General features: G+C 38.2%; 1 protein-coding gene across 2 annotated transcripts in view; it reads left to right on the forward strand.

Moving 5' to 3' along the window:
- The first annotated feature begins 27 nt into the window (after positions 1–27).
- Positions 28–18,206, forward strand: part of AP3B1 (adaptor related protein complex 3 subunit beta 1) — a 153,409-nt gene continuing 135,230 nt past the window's right edge. For both annotated transcript variants that reach the window (XM_063422023.1, XM_063422024.1), the window contains exons 1-2: positions 28–294; positions 13,921–13,996. In XM_063422023.1, coding sequence (XP_063278093.1) covers positions 164–294; positions 13,921–13,996 — 207 coding nt within the window. In that variant the 5' untranslated portion in view covers positions 28–163. The remainder of the gene's footprint in view (positions 295–13,920; positions 13,997–18,206) is intronic.

An 18,206-nucleotide genomic window follows, 5' to 3' on the forward strand; every position in this document is an offset into this window, starting at 1 on the left:
CCCGGCCCCGGGGCCGCCGCTCCGGCCGCACGTCCGGGCCCGGCCGCCCCGCCCCCGCCGCGTGACCGCCCGGCTTCCGGGGAGAGCGCCGGGCCGGGGTGCGGGGAGCGGCCACGGCAACTTCGGCACCAGCGGCACCTCCGGCACCAGCGGCACCGGCACCATGTCCGGCAACGGGCTGGCGTACAGCGAGCAGGGCGGAGAGGCGGCGCCCGAGCTGGCGCAGGAGGCGGCGCCCACCGTGACCCCCTCGGCTTCCGCGGCCTTCGGGCTCTTCAGCAGCGACACCAAGAAGTAAGGGAGGGAGCGAGGGAGCGAGGGAGCGCTGGGCGGGCGGCGCTGGGTCCCTGCAGGGTCCCTGCGGCCCTGGCGGGGCAGCTGCGCCTCCGCCGGGCTCCCCCCTCGTGACTGCGCGGAAAAGTTCGCTTGACGTGCGTTTAAAGTGTTTCTTTTGGTTTGTTTGAGAACCTGCTTTTCGTTTCTGCTCTGTTTCGACAGCTAACCGCGGTGGAAATGTCCTGATTTTGCCTTCAAACGTGTATCTGTATAAAGTGTTTGTAAAAAAAAAAAAAAAAAAGTGTTTGTGGGAGTTACGGTTGGAAGTGCAGTGGATCAGGGCGAGGTGGCCGGCTCGAAGTGGGTGTTAACAGTGTTAACAGTGTCTTGGTCAGAAGTCAAAATGAGGAAATGGAGAAGGTAAAAAAAAACCCCAGCCAAGTGCAGAGGTACAGAAAGCTTTCAGCTCCTTAAAGTGAAAGTGGATTGGAGAGGAAGAATGACCAAATGAAAGGATCAAAAGGTTTGCTAAGCTGGAATTGTATTCTACAACAAATTGGAAATCTATTCCAAGAGCAGCCAATAAAAAGCACCATAAACTGAGGTCTCATGTACATTAGAAAATCAATTGCTGCATCTTCAGTTTGATTGTTCTGCACAAAGAGAACATCTATGCTCTGGAAACTTCGACTGATGTGTTTATTTGTGAGCCACAGCAGAGTAAATCATGAAAACTTGAAGCTGCTGGCACTCTAATGGTTAGCACTATGAGACAGTAGCTGATGGGCCTCCTCAGTTTGCTAGATGAGTCTCATTTCTTTTTGCCCTTCTATTTTGGTAAATACATTACTTTTTCATTTTGTTCCAGTTCAGATTTTCACTGCTGTAGTATAAATGTGCTTCTGTGATCTGTTTTTCCTAGCTGATTTATGTTGTTTGCACCCTTCGTTTCTTGTCCCCTTCCTTAGAAACAACTTGGCACTTTATTTTGAAACCATTATTTTGCTGCTTTCTTTTTTTCTACGGGGCGGAGGGTATCCTGTTCATTGATCATGGCCATAATTTTCTACATAACTCATAAACTTACGACTATTTTGCAGGTGAAGTATACCTCTCTGTTTTATTAGATGCAGAAGCTGAAGTGAGTGATTCTATCCAAGGCTCCCCAGTGGTCACAGGGGAAAACAGCTGTGGGTTCCTGAGATGTTCTGTACATGTGTGTGTATATGGATGTCCTGTAGTGTGGAAGAACCAGAACAGCTGATTGAGCTGCCAGTATGTGAGCATGCCAAATCAATTAATCTCTCCTCTAGATTTGTTCTTACAGGAGTGTAATCCTCTAAAGGAATGACTTGAGAGGAAAACAGACATTGCTGTCTGTGGTCTTTTGTAGCTGACAAACAAATTCTTTCTGAAATAGGGCATTACCCACAATTCACTTAACGCAGTTCACTTCAGCTTAGCACTTTTGTGGTTAAGCTCTGAGTATGGATTGGAGAGTTGAGGAACAGACACCATCCAGGGAAGGTGATTTGTGTAGTGTGAAAATTCGTGTACCGTGAAAAAGCCACTGGGCTGCAAGTGAGGGTTATTGTTAGAAAAGCAGACTGTGTGGCACTCTGGTTGGAAAATGCAGTAGTCATTCATTAAGCGTGTACACTGTATTTCTAATAGTTCACTCTAGTCATAGTGCAAAACCTGCTCATCAGAAGGCAGTGTAAGAGAGTACAGAGAAATCAAGATGTGTCCTTGCATCTTCTGCATGAAGGTGTGGGTTTAGTGAAGTATTCCACTAGTGAAATGAAAATTACTGTTAGAGCTTTTTGAAGGTTGTTTGCTGATCTCTCTATATTGTCTCTCATCATTGCTGATATACTCATGTCTTGATATCATTGTGTTGTTTCAGTGCTTGGCAAACTTTTTTTGTTGCTGGGGAAGAGGTATTCTTCTTTGGGTCTAGTGATGATACAAACAATACTCCTGAGCAGAGGGATACATACATAATTTATGGCCCAGAACATTACTACAGTTACAGTTGGGCCAGAACCTGTTGCTATTTAGAATAATATCGTGTAGTTAATGTAAAAGTATTAAGATACTACTGTAAGCTCTTGAAAAAGTTCCAGTCTCTTTTCTTTGTGTTGTGTGTTTTCTCCTGTTTGTCATGAAGAAGTAAGCCTGTATGGTTATGAAAATAATGTTGTCTTCAGTTTTGCAACAAAAGAGCCCACACAGAAGCACAAATCAGTATTGACAGACTTAAATCTGAAATCCAAAGTTGGTCTAATATAAATTATTTGTCCTGTTTTGTTTCTCACATTTCAGTAGGACTACTCTGCTGAAGTTTATCTCATCTAAAAGCTCTGAGCATCCCTTGGTGTAAAAGCCTATGTGTCATTCTTGTGCTAAAGCTGCCTTTTTACCTTTAGCATTCAATGATCTATCTACTACCTTTTAATTACAAGTATAATTTCATTTTGATTGGTGGGTATAGTACTTTTGGTACATGCTTGTATTGTGGTTTGGTTCAAACGTGCTATCAGTATTGAAAATATCTTAGTTTGTCAAAATTTCTGTCCTATTGACATCTTAATCTTGACAAAGTGTGAAGTTCCATTGTTAGAAGATTATTAAAGATATCTGTTTATTTCATGATCTTTTATCTTAATGTAAGAAAAGTGCATTATGTTGTACACACCCTCTGCAGACATTGTTTCTAAATAGGTATACTGTATGTACCCACTGCAGTGAAAATAGAAAACATAAGAATACAACTTCAGTCTGCTTCTGTGAGGTGACTGTACATGTTCAGGACAAAAGAGGGGAGGAAAAGAGGAGGGTTTTCTAATCTCTCTGTAGTATTACAAACAACATGTACATAAGAAACTGATTTCTTACCAGTGTCGACTAAACTGAAATTGTTCTTGAATAAGAGATTTCATGACAAATCTATTATACTGGTGGTAGCTTTTTCTGTGAGTATTTAATTCTGACTAAAGAGGCAGATAGAACTTGTGCTTTTGGTATGTATTGCTTTTAAAGCCCTTTGGTTGGTTAGATGAATGAAGTGGATCTGGTGTTCAGAGAATGGAATTTTTGCATTCATTCTGTTAAGCATCTCAATAACTAAATAATTGAGATGAGATTAGTCAGTCTGAACCTTCTGGTGTAGAAAGAGCCCTGTTGCATGACTGGAGATGCCTGTTGCTCTCCTTCCTCTTTGAAACTTGTCACATGAGCTGGCATTTTGACACTCTGGTAGTTTGAAACTTGTCTTTGAACTGGTTATATTCTAGATATTCACATGTCCCACATGTTTCAAGAAGAAGAAAAAGGGTCAGATTTTAGTCCCCAGAGTAATGGAAACAGTCTGCAGAGAAGTCAGCAGAAGTTTTCAGCAAAAAATTTGTGAGAGCCAGTGGGTTATGTGAATCTTATGGACAAGCTGAATCCAGTTTTTGAGCCTCAAGCTGTTTCTCCATGTTCTAGATTGATGGGACTGCATGTAGTAAGCACTGCCTAGTTGGAATCTCAAAATCTCCTGTTTATTGTAGAGAAATACTATGTGATTCACATCACCTAAGTTAATAGAATATTTTTATAGTTACATTATGCTTTATTACATTATTGTTGCTCTAAGTGGAGGAGTGAAAATTCTAACCACTTTCCAACATGTAAGAGTACCTGGAGAGCTAATTAGAAACACAGAATCCCTGTTAATTGCATATATTAGATTACAGCTATAACTGCCTACAGTTAATTGCAGGTGGACAGAGGATTTTCATCTATATTAATTGCATTTTAAACAAAACTTAGCTGCATGTAAAATTAAAATATAATAATGTTTGGTACTTGGAAATGGTACCGCTTCAGCAATAAAACTAGTTATTTCTTTGTCTGATAAAATGTAAAATCTTAAAGGTGAACCATAAGAGTAGCATCAGTAGATGTCAATTGTTAAGTACAGTATTGAAGCAGATGGCAAAATTTATAACACACATTTTCAACTTTACTGATTTGCATCTTTAAACTGTATTTCTGCCAAACAAAATACATTTGTAATTTATTAGATTTTTTTTTCATTGCAGTTCTGGCTTACATGTTTTGTTGAGCCATTCGTCAGAAAACTCGGCAGTGCTGCAAACTCATTTTGCTTTGCAGAGATTTGCAAGCCTGTTTTGCAGAGGGCTGAACGTAGTGATTTCATTAAGATACTCATTCCCCAATTCTCTGTGCAGAAGACTTTTCCAAACCCATCAGAGCTAAAAACTTGCTTTCAACAGCTGCCAGAGGTGTTCTTGGAGTCTTAAATTGATCTAGTTTTGTCTTGGCATATTCTGTTCAACCAGTCACGGAGAGATTGTACATAGATTGCCATTTGTGAAATTCTTGGAGGAGACTCCAGCTCTAATATTCAAACTTGATGCATCCACTAGCTCATTGGCAGAACTTCTTTCTTTCTCCATCTGTTAAAATGGCCCTATGCCCACCAATATGGGGATGTGCCAGTTTCAGTAGGATGTACAACCCAGCAAAGATGAATGGTTTGGATGAACTGATGACTCTACAAGTAATATCTAAACCCTCTAGTCAGTACAAGGATAGGAACTAAATGCAGTGTACAAAATGTGGGCATCCTATTGCAGAACACTTCTCCAGCTGAAATCTGTCAGATGTGATGGGAAGTGACACACAGTGAATATGTTCTTATTGCCATGCACTTGGCACGTACGAGGATGCAAGCAATGAACTGTTGATTTGCTGTAATGTACTCACTATATTTTTTGACTTTGTAATATAATCACTATATTTTGGGGGGCTTTTTTATTTGCTCAGACAGGCAAGTTTTACAGTTTAAGGTCTTCGCTGTGGTTTCTGCATATTTACTCTGTTGTCATATATTTGCCTTAGACATTTGCATAGATCTGCATCTTGAGTGGTGTTAAACAGATATATCTGCAACTGTTACAAGGCTGAAATTCCACATGTTTTTAGTTCTGCTTTTTTTTGAAGGCTGTCCTTGTCTGTGCCACACCTTGATAGTTTTGACTTGGAGGAAACCAGAATGGTTTTGGCATTCTGCCAGAAGATGAACAGCATTATAATGCTGTTAAACAGTGCTTCTGAAACCTGGACATATCTGTCAGTAGAGTAGCACTGAGTGGGTTCTGGCAACACCACCTCTCTGGTGGTACCTTTCCAAGAAATCTTTTCTCAGCATTTTTGGGAAAGCTGGAAACGCTAGCAGTTGGTGATCCTTGTGAGTCCCTTCCAGCTGAGAATACTCTGTGAAACTGTATCTCACTTTGTTATAGCCCCTTCACAACTATCAAATGCTGCAAAATGATCTACAAATGTCTGCAAATTCTGAGTACTAGCTTGAAGACAGGCTCTAAGTTGACACAACCATTTAAGTGGCAGTACCACTCCCTATGACACTCTTTCAGCCTTCAGAAAACTGTATTCCACTGAGGAAGATTTGTCTCTGGCAGAAGTTTCCCTGCAGTGTTGGTCATGTGGGTACTGTCAGAAAAAGTTGTATGCAGTGCAATTGCAAGACTGAATCTTTTCATCCTTTCAGACAACATTTCTTGTTGCTGGATGAAATAGTGTCTGTAACTACTCTACTTAGACAACAAATAATCTTAGCTCAAATCACAGTCCAGTCCAGAAGGGATTTTAAACTGCTTTGTTATACTAGGTGCCATCTGGTTAGAGCTTTTGAAATGTAGGTAGTTTACATATCTGCATTGGTGGTGGTGATAGCAGCAACTTACAGGTGCTGATGCACTGAGTTACTCAAGTATTGCTCGAGTGCTATCTATTCACAACAGAGATGTTTTATTTAGTTTTTAACTTTACACTTTCCTGTTTCCTCAATGAGAAGGAAAGACTGTTAACTAACCATCCAGTTTGCAAGTACTTTGAGAAATTAGTGGCAAAATGACAATTAAATGAGTTAACTTATGCTTCTGGTCAGACTATAACTGGTTTTGTTCTCTGTGGCTCTCACGGGATATTATAGTTATTCTGGTTTCCCTCACATCTCTAGTCTATCCCTTAAAACGAATGAGTTTGCTTTTTGTGTAATGTGCTTCTTTTTTAGACTGAAAAAATAGAGGTGGCTGAAGAAAAAAGAAATCCTTATCTCAATTTCTCTGTAAACCATGGAATAGCTAAGCTCATAGCCATATGATTCAAAGCTTCCTTGACATAGCAGTTGAATTCTGTGTTGAGAATTAGAAGTGAATGTAGTGTTGCAATGGAAGAGGGTGGTAGTACTGAACAGCACCACAAGATGTCATTCAAACAGTTTGTGGCATAGACCAAAACACAGTGAAACTCAGATTTCTTAATTTCCTGCTAGAAGAAAACCTTAATTCAACAAAATTAACTCAAATTGCGGCATGTATTTGCTGCCAGTTAAGCTTCCATGTTTTATGGGTCTGAAATAAATTTGCCGTTCCTCTTTAAATGTTAAATTCAAACTTGCTTAGGGTTTACACAATAGCATGACTTAGAATAAATAATTTATTTTAAGGATTTTCCAGTGCCAGTAAAATGTCAAGAAAGAAAATTAATATTTTAAGGAAACATGGCATGGTCTGTAGGACTTTATTGCTAATCAGGTGCCAAGAGTAAAGGTTTCACTGCTCTGTCAATGTGTATTTTCTGCTTCAGACTTACTAACATTCAGAGTATTTTGATTTTTTATGTTGAGGGCAAAAAATTAAATTATTTTAGTATGCTGTGGTTAAAAGTATGTCCTGCCAACTGAAGCCTCTTGAATGCAAAAACAGTGCAATTGATATTGTGTAACTGAAATTATGCAGTGGATGGAAAAATTAAAACAAGAAATGCATTGTTAAAACTCAACTGAGTGAGACTTTTGTAACTTCTGCTCTATAAGAACTTTGTTCCATGATACCAAAACTGGTGAAGCTTGTTTCCTCCCCAGCAGTGGATTTGTTTACCATTTCCTGTATCTTACCTTTAGTGCCACAGTGCGGTTCTTATACATGAAGACCTTCTGTCTCACCAGGGTTTATTTGTTTAGAATTCACTCTCCTTTCCTTGAGGGGTTTACAACTGTTCCCAAGGTTATGCTTCCATTGCTAGTTGGGCTTCAGTTGCAGTTTTGATACTCATGAACCTTCTGCTTTATTACAAAGAAGGCTTATGATTAGTGCGTGACTTTTTTTCAGTAACTGGCACGTCAAAACTGGAAAAACTTGAAAATCTATGGGTTTAATCTTATGGTGTTGCTAAAACCAATAGAAAATAAATGTGTATTTTACCAGAGCAAGTGTTTTCTTAACAGTGGTTGTTCGGAACATGTCGATGTGCCAAGAGAGATGCTGCAGATTCTGGATTAATATTTCAGTATAACTAGAAGTTTGTCATAGTTCCTATAGGGAGACAAAGTAACTGAGAGAGAGGCCCAGATTTATTGCTGGCCTAGCTGTTTAAACTTCAGGGATGTATAGTTAAGCCTACCTTTTTTTTTTCTGTAGAAGTGGGTAACATTGCTCCATGGAATCTGTAATCCTAGTCTTAAACTCAACAAGATGCCAGTTTTAATGACCAAGTGTGTGCTGACAGTAGTATGGCACGTTCAGAATTTTTCTTTGGATGCTCTTTGCCGTAATAAATATGCAGAGTAAGGTGGTCAAAGTGTTTTCTGGCATAAGACTCCAGGCTGTTAAAGCATAATCTTGTGACTGTCAAGATCTGAAGTTGTTTTTTGTCTTTTCTTTTGTTTGCTACATTCCACACACTTACCACATCCCTACCCCCACAATCCCCTTTTATTTTAGGACAGTTGTAAGGATTGTGGTTTATTCCTTATTTAATGGCAGGAGAATAGAGGGCACAAGAAAGAGCACAAGAAGTAGAAAAGATTAACTGGTGTTTTTTGTATACTTTCTGATACTAACATCTGTAAGATTAATCTAGACTGGTAGGTCTGTCACTGGTAACCATATAATAACCATATAATAACCATACCCTTATTGGATCTACAAATGATGCAAAGGTATGAAGAAAGCAGAGTTTTCTTGTAGAAAGAAAAAAATAGTGTATATCTTAAATGGTACGTACAACTGTAAAATACGAAAACATTGAACAAAGTTAGAAATTGACTGCCTCCATTTAACATTCAACCAATGTTTCAAGGAGAACATATTATTTGGGCATGTTTTGTGATGTCCATCATGTTGTGTCATGTGTGATACTTGCCATGAAAGTTAGGTGATGAGTTTGCATTTCTAATTTATACTCCTTTAGCTTTCAAATTCTAATACTGAGGATTACAAGCCTGTGGTGGTAAAGATTACAAAGGCAGCTGGGAACTGATTTCTTAATATATTAATTTTTGACTTGTTGTCTTTATGGTAGATGCTATACAAATACTAAAGATCGTATTTCATAGCACATACTTAATATTTCATGTGAGTATATTTCTAATTATAGTCTATACCAGTGCTTTCAGCTTGTAACTTTTGAGGATAGTGGGCCTATATTGAAATAGATGTTAAGACACTAGATTATGGCTTGGCAACTGAAGGGAAATCTTGTTGAGTTCTTAGAATACATCATTGGGCTGACAGGAGAGAATGTTCTTGTTTTTCTGCTTTTTTTTTGGTCTCGGAAAGTCATTTTACCTCTTCTTACTGCCAGGAAAAATGGCTGAGACTATATACTCTGGCAAAAGTTTGGTGTTTTTTGAATCTGCTGTTGTTGGAATCATTACATTCCTGCTTTGTATAGCTCGACATCATTTATCAACTACCCCATTAGGCTTCTTTAAACCTAGTGTTGCTCCTGAAGTAATAAAAGTTTGTATTTCAGTCATCTATAATGTGTACCTAACTCTGTAAGGGTAGAATCTCTCTTAAAGTTTTAGCAGGGAGAGGCAAGTGTTGATGCAGCTGAGGATTGCTTGCATTTTCCTGAGCCCTTGGCAAGTGGAGATAAGTGATAAAGAAAGTGTTTGTCTAGGATTGTGTATTGAAGAGCTGTCACCTCAGCATAACTAATGAGTATAGAAACGTGAACCCTGGTGTGACTGCAAAGCTTACATTTATGCTTTCTATTTTGAGGGATTTTATTTAAGGATTGAAATTTCCTTGGAACTTCTTAATGATCAAAAGATGAAAATATTTTTACTGTACAATAGACTGTATTACAAAAGACTGAAATGCATTTGCTTTTCCCATTGTTCATTGAGGCTGCTGATAAGAGTTGTTTTTGGAGGGAAATGACCTTTGAAATCTGCATATGGTATTTGTTGCTGGAAGTTAAAACAGCAAGGGGGTGGGTATCCTGTTACTTTGTAAGATTTTCTTTTTTTTTAGAGGAGACCTTACTCTTAGCAGGCAAGCTTGATTGAGTGCAGTAATTTTTTTATTAGTTTTGTACATACTTCAGTTAAAAGAATGGAACAAAACTCCACAATGCTGGGCAAAATAATTGAGGTGTCTTGCACTATTAAGTCAGCTCTTAAAGGGAAAAACTTTGATGTTACACTGAAACCATACCTAACTGTAGAAGAAAAAAGTCTTGCTGCTGCTGGTGATCCATGTGGATGTATGGAGCAATATTTTACTCTGTAAGTATCTAATATTTGCTAATCCTGGATTATAATTTGTTAGAATAGATTTTTAAAGACTCAAACCATCAATTCAAGTAAAAACTAATTTCCAAATTAATTCATCAAGAACTTGTTCTTTATTTCCTATTTTTCTTTCTTTATTTTTTCCCCAGCTGCTTTTCTCTTATGGAAACAAGGCTGGCTGAAAACAGATCTTCATATTTAAATTTCTGTGGTTTATATCTTCTCAGTTAGCAGTTCAAAATGTTTTAATTTCAAGTATATGATAGAATATTTTGTGTAAGCATTTAGAAGTACAGTTCATCATTAAACACTTCTCTCTTCATATCTTAAATTCGCCTTTTTATTTCTTATTATTTGTTACATTCTGGGAGACAGTCTTCAGTATGTACTTGGATCTTCTGTGTAGCTTCCTCTGTTTTTGCTGCTTGATCCTCAAGTTCAAATTATTATTTCTACATTTTCCACTTTGTTGACATATTATTTTTTGTGTTTGTTTGTTAATTAGTATTCTACCTTCTGCTGGTTAATGAATCTCTCTCCTCATGATAACTGGTTCACATGCTCAGCCTTTCTTTTATTCTGAGGCAGTGGTTTAAGTCAGAGGGTCATGGTCACAGTCTCCCCCTGCCAAAATTGCCTTTTACCCAGTTGGAGCTGATTCCACACTGTTGCTGAGCTGTCTTTATTGCTTTCCTCCTTGTCTTGGGGGTTCTGCAAACCATCCATGTGGCTCATAAATTTTGCATTCTTTGTCCACCCTCAGGGGTGCGTGCTTCTTCCCAAGCTTTGCTAACCTCACCGGGGGTCTGAGATCATTGAAACGTGTCAAGACCTAAACCTTAACAAGGCAATTCTGCTGACAAGTAATTTGTCTTTCTAGCACACAGACCTCACTTGGAACTTGCTCGTTAGCTGCTATCCATTTCATAGGTTAAATCTCTTTTGTTGTTGATTAGGCTTGAAAGTATAGAAAGGTGAAACATTAAAGAACCTCCTTTCTTAAGAAAGCTTTTGCATATTTCACTTTTTGCAACAACAGGAGGAAACTGGAAGCAGGAGCATAGGACTAAAAGCAACCTTCTAAATCAATCTAATCTGTCTTTTGCTGTGTAACTTTTACTGTGTCATACAAAATCGTGCACTAATAAGTAAGAATTATGACTTAACCAGAAGGATTTTCTGAATTTCTGTATCCAGCCAGAGCAAAGTCTTGGGCAAGGTATTTCAAGCTGATCAAAAAGAACTGAGACTTACTTGGTGTCTTGTGAGGAGTAGGTGGGTAGGAATGGTCAGCAAAATAATCTGTTCCTATGGCCAAGAGTGAGGGGAATAAAGAGACCTGCCGAAAGTTAAATTGAAGCTAGTTAATTGTAAATGGAACTATACAGAGGGATTGAAATCTAAAAAGCACAAATTATTAATGATATTTTATGTACAGCCCCAAACCAACAAATACTTTACTTCTGGTATAAAAAATACGGATATAGATCTGAGGGGAAAATAACAAATGACTAAAGGAAGTGTGATGATGTAGAGGTGAATACGAGCATCTTCGAGTAAAATCAGAAAAATGTAGAGTTTAATGTAGAGAAAGTTGTGCCTTTATCCCGGAGCAGGAATGCGGACAATCGGAAAACATATGAGATATCACAGCATTAGTTATTTTTAGTTAGACTCATCAGCCTTGAGCGGTGTTACAAGAAGATAAGAAGAAACAAGAAATTGAATACATTGGATGTTACCACTTGCCATGGAGATGGTGTCCAGTATAGACTTAGTAAGCTGATTTTAGCAGTCTGCAAAACTGCAGGGCAAAATTGAGTGGGACATAATTTAAATGACCAAAGTACACAACCAAACAAATGTAGCAATAGAAGACTGACCTTATATGTCTTTGAACATCTCCAGGAGTAACTAAAGATAGTAAAAACCTTTGAGTGTGGTGCAGACAAAATAGGGAGTTACCAGCCATATTTGGGAAGTGGTACTAAAGCAGGCAAGGAAATTGAATACTTCCTTTTTTAAAAAAATTTTCTTTTTTTTTAAAGATAATAATTAAATATGAAGGTGTCAAGTAAAGTAAGTATTTACGATCTAGGGAATTTGTAATAAGTTGCTCCAATTATTTCATGGAACACTTAGTTTTGAAAAAGGAGTTAGACTTAAATTGTAAGTTGCATGTAGGTATCCCAAATTTACATGCCTTAGCTTAGTAGAAAATACGTTGCTTTGTTGGGTTTTTTTCCATCTGGTTGCAGTTCTTATGTAGATGTATACTGAAATGTGGACAATTTGGATTTCTTGTAAAGAGGCACAAAACAGATGCAGTGCTGGTACTGAGATTATGAGGAAATCTCTGTTAGAGTGACTCTGTCCCTTGCAAGTAGGAAAAACATTTTTTACAAGTTTATGACCAAATGAATGACAATATTGTAACAAATAATGCCAGCTTTGGCTTACACCCTTTTCTCCTTCCTGTATGAAGTTCTGAGGGCAGGCATAAATCAGAATATGTTGGGGTTCTGTATTCACTTTTGAAATCTTGCCTGGATATATTTCATCTGGCTGAGACATAATTATTTCCCCTCACAGCAGTACTCTATACTGGTAGTGAGAAAGGTGTTGGTAACACACCAGTGCTGCAACTATTGCTGAGCAGTGCTCACACAGGAGTCCAGACTCTCTCTCCAATATCCCCCTTCACTAGCAGCCTGGGGGTGGGCAAGACCTTGAAGGATGTGGAGCCAGGACTCCAGGCACAGGCAGACCAAGGGGGAATTCCATACCATGTGATGACTGGTCATCAGTAAAAGCAAAGGACAAGGAGAAGGGGTGGGCATTCTTTCTTCTGGTGTTGATCTTCCAGAGCAGCTGCAATGTATACTAAAGCACTGCTTCCTGGGGAAGTGGCTGGTCATCACTTGCTGATATGAAGTAGAGAATAAATATTTTGTTTTCCTTTGCTTCTGCATGCAGCCTTTGCTTTTGCTTAATTAACCTGTCTGTGTCTTGACACATAAGGCTTTTTGTATCCTGTCTTCTCACCACCGTCTTGCTTCAGGGAGCAGGTGAAAGAATGGCTTGGTGGGCATCTGCTTTCCAGCCATGGTCTACCCACCATGCTGCCTTCCACTTGTGTGAAAGTTCACAGGGTTTGTAAACTTGGAAAGCCTTCAGAGTTCTTTGGAATATTGCAGGTGTCTCAAATTTCTATTTAGTTGTATCTTTCAGTAAATCAGGTAATCCAGGTGTTACAAAAAGCTGTTTTTTCAGAGAATCTTTTTTGTAAACTTTCGTAGTCTGCAAGTCTAGTAGTCTGCAGTTAGACTGTGGTCTGTTTACATCTAAAAAGCCAAGCAGGATGAGGTTTCTTATTAGTGGCAGCTAATGGAAAGCTGTATCAACAAGAGAACATTCTTATTAACTTGATATTTTTGTGAGAGAATTTTGTTTGAGCTGTACAAAGTACTTGGACACTGTACGTGTCTAATCATCAGGCTGTCTTGGCCTTAAAGCTTGTAAAACATACTGCAGATCTGAAGCTTTTGATCCTGAGGACAGGAGATAGCAATTTACAGTCCAGAGAGTAGGTAGGAGCACAAGGTTATATCCCTGATTCTTAGTGAAATTCAGAGCACACTGAAGCCTGGGCTTTTCAGTGACTTACATAAGCTATATTTTAGCACAAACACGCCAACTTCTACTTACTGCACCTTGGTGGGGGGACAAGGGAGAAGTGAATGGGTTGTTGGTTTAAACTAAGCTCTTCTGTGCTTTAAGATTTCAGCCTTCAAGACAGGTTCAGCTAACAGCAGATTGAAGTTGCATGGCTTTACATTATTGTTAGAATCTGATACATTGCTAAACATTTCATTATATGGAGTATTAGTAAATACAATATAAAAGTGGGCAAGAGGGAGCAGTGCTTCACCATAAGTTGCTGAACTGATGCAAGAATATAAAAATGGTATTCTGGTTTGATTTTTTTGTTTTTTTCTAATTTGTGCTTTACTGTATTTCTGCCATAGAAATGAAGACCTAAAACAAATGTTGGAGAGCAGTAAAGATTCTGCAAAGCTGGATGCTATGAAAAGGATTGTTGGGGTATGTGATTTTTTTTGTTATTATTTTTATTTGTTAAGGGATATGGGAGTTTGTTTTTATTTCTTGGATGGGATTATGCTTTCCTTTTACAGATCCTGTGCCAGATTAGCACTTAAATCTCTAAATGATCTTTAGAAGCTGTGATGATAAAATGGTAAAATTCTTAACTTGGAATTTTGTCTAGAAATTGGTATATCGGAATATATGCATTCATATGGTTTTAAAATATTTATGTAACATTTGCAGTATACCTGTAAATGACTATTTTCAGTGAGACCTTGAATAGGAAATGGCTCCTGAAGAAAAGGTTCAAATTCGTCAGACTAGAAACAACAGAAATTTGCAGGAATAAAATGACAAATTGTAGTTACTATTTTTATTTTATTAAATTTGTGTGAGGTTTTTCTTTTTTGATTGAGCATGATGCCTGAATATTTGATTATGTATTTCAGGTGAATGTGTACCCACAGAGGTGATTAAATAATGTTTAACACCCTTGTATGTTTAAACCTTATAAATGAAACATCATGCAATTGATAGTATCTTTTAATTTCTTCTTAAAAGCATGGGAAGGATGTGCTATGGAAGATTGATCTGTGTCCACTTGACTTCTTTGTTTTGGGCCTTTTGAATTTGTTTTCTGTCATTGTTTCTTCAGTCTGCTCTGGGTATGCTTTTTTGTTTTGCTTGTTTTTTGCATACTTAATCCTGCCCGAATGTGTAGCAAAGTGAGTAGGTACAGGTGGTGTCATGTGATTGTGTTCTTTCCTCTGACTTCAGAGCTGGCTTCTTTGCTCTTCATGATGGTCCAGTGATGAGAATTTTACTCAGGTTGTCTTTTTTCTTGTAATCCCTTAATCCTGCCAGAGACACCAGTTGTCTGTGAGATATGGGTAACCTATCAACTGTGATTTCGTAACGTCTTTCTCGGGATTGGGAAAGGTTTTTTGATTCATCTTCTCCAACATGATGTGGGATTACTTAAGGGTTTGACCTATCTGGCATACAGATGTGCTGTTCCAAAAATCATGACCTTTGTAAGTGCCATGGTAAACTTACATTCTTCTGCTTCCGTCAGAAAAGATCTTTTTTTTTTTCTGGTTATTACTGTGGGCAGAAGAGTTGTGGCAAGTTGCCTCTTGCTCCCTTGGTTTTCTTTTTTGAAAAGCTGGCCAGATCTTTGTCTGTATTTGGAAACTGTTGAAACTGAGCGTAAGTGTGTATGTATGTATATGGGGGGAATTAGAAAACATTAATTTGAAATCAGATTTAAATTTTAAACTAAGGTTTTACTGGGTTGTTTTTTAAATTTTCTTTTTTTCTATGGAAAATGTAGTCATTACAAGTGAGTGTGCAATGAGCTAATTCACTAATTTTAAATATCTGCTGCTGCTGAACACTGAAAAGAGTTCTTAATGGCTTCTTTAATTTTCTGGAAGTGTGTGATACTATGAAGCTGGAGATGTTTACTTAGCAGTGATAGCTGTGATCCGTGATGGACTTAGGTTAAGTGGACTTAGGTGAAGGCTCAAGAAGTCTTCAGCAAGGTAAGGCAGAACTAATTGGACACATTCTTTCTTCTGCTCCCCTGTTTTCCAATTCTGACAATTTTCTCCAGTTTCCAGTACCAGATTTCTGTCCTTTTAAGTTCATGGTCCTTGGTTTCTGTTCCTGTTCTGAGCACTGTGGACTGCAGGAAGAGCACTACCTCCTCAAATGGCAGCAGGCACCTTCTGATTTTTTGATATTCTTCTTGCTCAGCTGCTGCTGCTTAAAGTAGACACAACCTTTTAGCTTGTAAGGCTGACCATTACTTAAGTGAGTTGTTTGATTTACTGGATACTCTGTTTTCAGTTTCTTTGATATCTTCAAGGTATTTGCTGTTTCCTGTGCTATGTTTAAAGTGTGTTGCACAGCAGGTACCTGGCACCAACCTCCAGTTGACATAAAAAACTTAAACAATGAGCTTTACAGGTTGGGACTGGGACATGAAACAATATGAACTTGAGGCCTTTTAACAATGGTGATAATATTCTCGTGGAGCTACAAAGTGCTTCTGGGCTTGCATACAAGGAGAAGCTTACATCTCTCAGGGATGAGATGTGTTTTTCAGAGATTAAAGGCTTCCTCTAGCCTTATTATTAGAGGAAAAAGGAACTCTGTTGTCAGAGTATTGTTTAACATGTCTCACTGGAAAGCTTATTTTCAAAGTTTGAGATAGCTGAAAAAAACTATGTGTGCAGAATCCACAACTTTTCTGGCCAACCTGTTCTGTCTCACCACCCTCACAATGGTTTTTTCCTAACATCAGGTATAAACCTACCCATTGTCAGCTTAAAGCTGTTATCCCTTATCCTGTCATTACATACCCTTATAGAAGTCCCTCTCCAGCTCTCTTTTAGCCCCCTTTACATACTGGAAGGTGCTATATGGTCTCTCCAGAGCCTTCTCTTCTCTAGGTGGAACAATCCCAATTCTCTCATCATCAGGGAGATGCTCCATAAGGTGTCCCTAACCACGGAAGAGGGGGTAGTCTTTAAGGTCCCTGCCAACCTAAACTGTTCTGTATGACTATAATTCTATGATGCCAACAGTTATCTTAGTATTTCAGTAGACTTTAAGAGGCTAAACCTTCATTTGTTCATATAGGCATGATAGAGAAGTAGCAGAAGAGTGCTGGTTATGGCACTTTTTGTGGCTGCTTCCTCTTTTAAGGTAGTTTGCAAACTTTCTCCAAGGGAGAGGATTCATTACAAATAAAACCAAACCTATCTTCCAGAGAGTGACTTAAAACATACAATTTTAAGCATAGGTATAGTCTAGTTTAGATCTTTTCACTTCTCCCTTATGTATGAAGGTACGTAAGCCTATTTTCAGCTAAAATACAACATTCATGATCAATGACTTTTTATTTTGAAATCAGTATGTTATTTTGTATGTTTCTTCCTTATATGCATGCAATAAAATGATTGCAATCTTTGGAAGAATATGAACAACACTGCTGGTTTAGAAATTAATTTTTGTGTATCATTTTCTACTATATGCATAAAAACATAAAACTGGTATTTCTTTTAAAACTGATATTACACACTGATATTACAACAACCAGTACCAGATCTTGGAACCTGTTTGAATTTCTGTGGAAAAATCAGTGGAGTTTCGCTTTTGAAGATTGAAGAGCATAAGTTTGGGAAACAGTCACATGTCTGATTTCCCTCAGAGAGTATCATCCATATCTGTGTGTCTGTCACATGGAAAAAAAAGTTAGTATATCTTGACATTACCCAGCACTTATGCTAGAATTAAAGTTTTTGTGTGGAGACTCCAGGTGTGTAAGACAACACAAATGGAGAATGTCTAGGCACAGCAACACAAATGACCTGATAGACCTTAGTCTTGGAAAGACCCATTATATTCTTTCAGGTTAATGATCCATGAGCTAAGGAGGGTCCACACGAATTGTTATGCAATAATGAATCAAAATACACTCTTTTAAAAGACCCTAAATACATATTTACATGGTACACTGGAGCTATAATGGTAGATCAATTAAATAATCCCAGTAATGCATAGAGCTGTTACCATTATAGTCTGTCAGGAGGACCTGAGGATCATCCCTGTTTTTGAGTATCGTAACTTCTGTTGCAACAAGATAAGATGAAATTTTTCATTCTGTCTTACTTCTCTGCAATGCATCTTGTTGCTAAGTTCTACCTTGTCATTCTGAATTTGGCACTTATTGTGGAGACCCCCCAGTCCTGAAAGTAGTAAGGTGATTTTAGATTCTTAGTTAAAAATCCCTTGGAACTAATTGAATGTGCTTGCTTTTTCACAGTGCTTGCATCGCTTCCTGTGTTTTAATACAGGTGCAATAAACAGTTTAAGATGTTACATGGGTTAGAGCAAAATGCCATGCTGAACAGCTGCTCTTACACCCTTTTGAAGACTGAGTAATAGCTTGAACTACAACTGCCTTCTTTCTTTCCAGCATCCTTCTTCTAAGCTTCTCAGAATGTGCAGTTTACCAGGTATTGCCTGGCTTTGTATGTTCTTGCTTTTGTTACATGAGATCCTAACTCTTCATGCTTTTAGTGTGTTTTATCAATGAAATAAACAGATCTGTAAGTTGTGAATATGAAATTTGATCAGCTGTATAGTGTTGAGTAATGATTGGAATGTAGTGGTTATGGACAGGAGTAACTGTAGCTGC

The sequence above is a fragment of the Prinia subflava genome, chromosome Z (genome assembly GCF_021018805.1).
Source record: "Prinia subflava isolate CZ2003 ecotype Zambia chromosome Z, Cam_Psub_1.2, whole genome shotgun sequence".
NCBI lineage: Eukaryota > Metazoa > Chordata > Aves > Passeriformes > Cisticolidae > Prinia > Prinia subflava.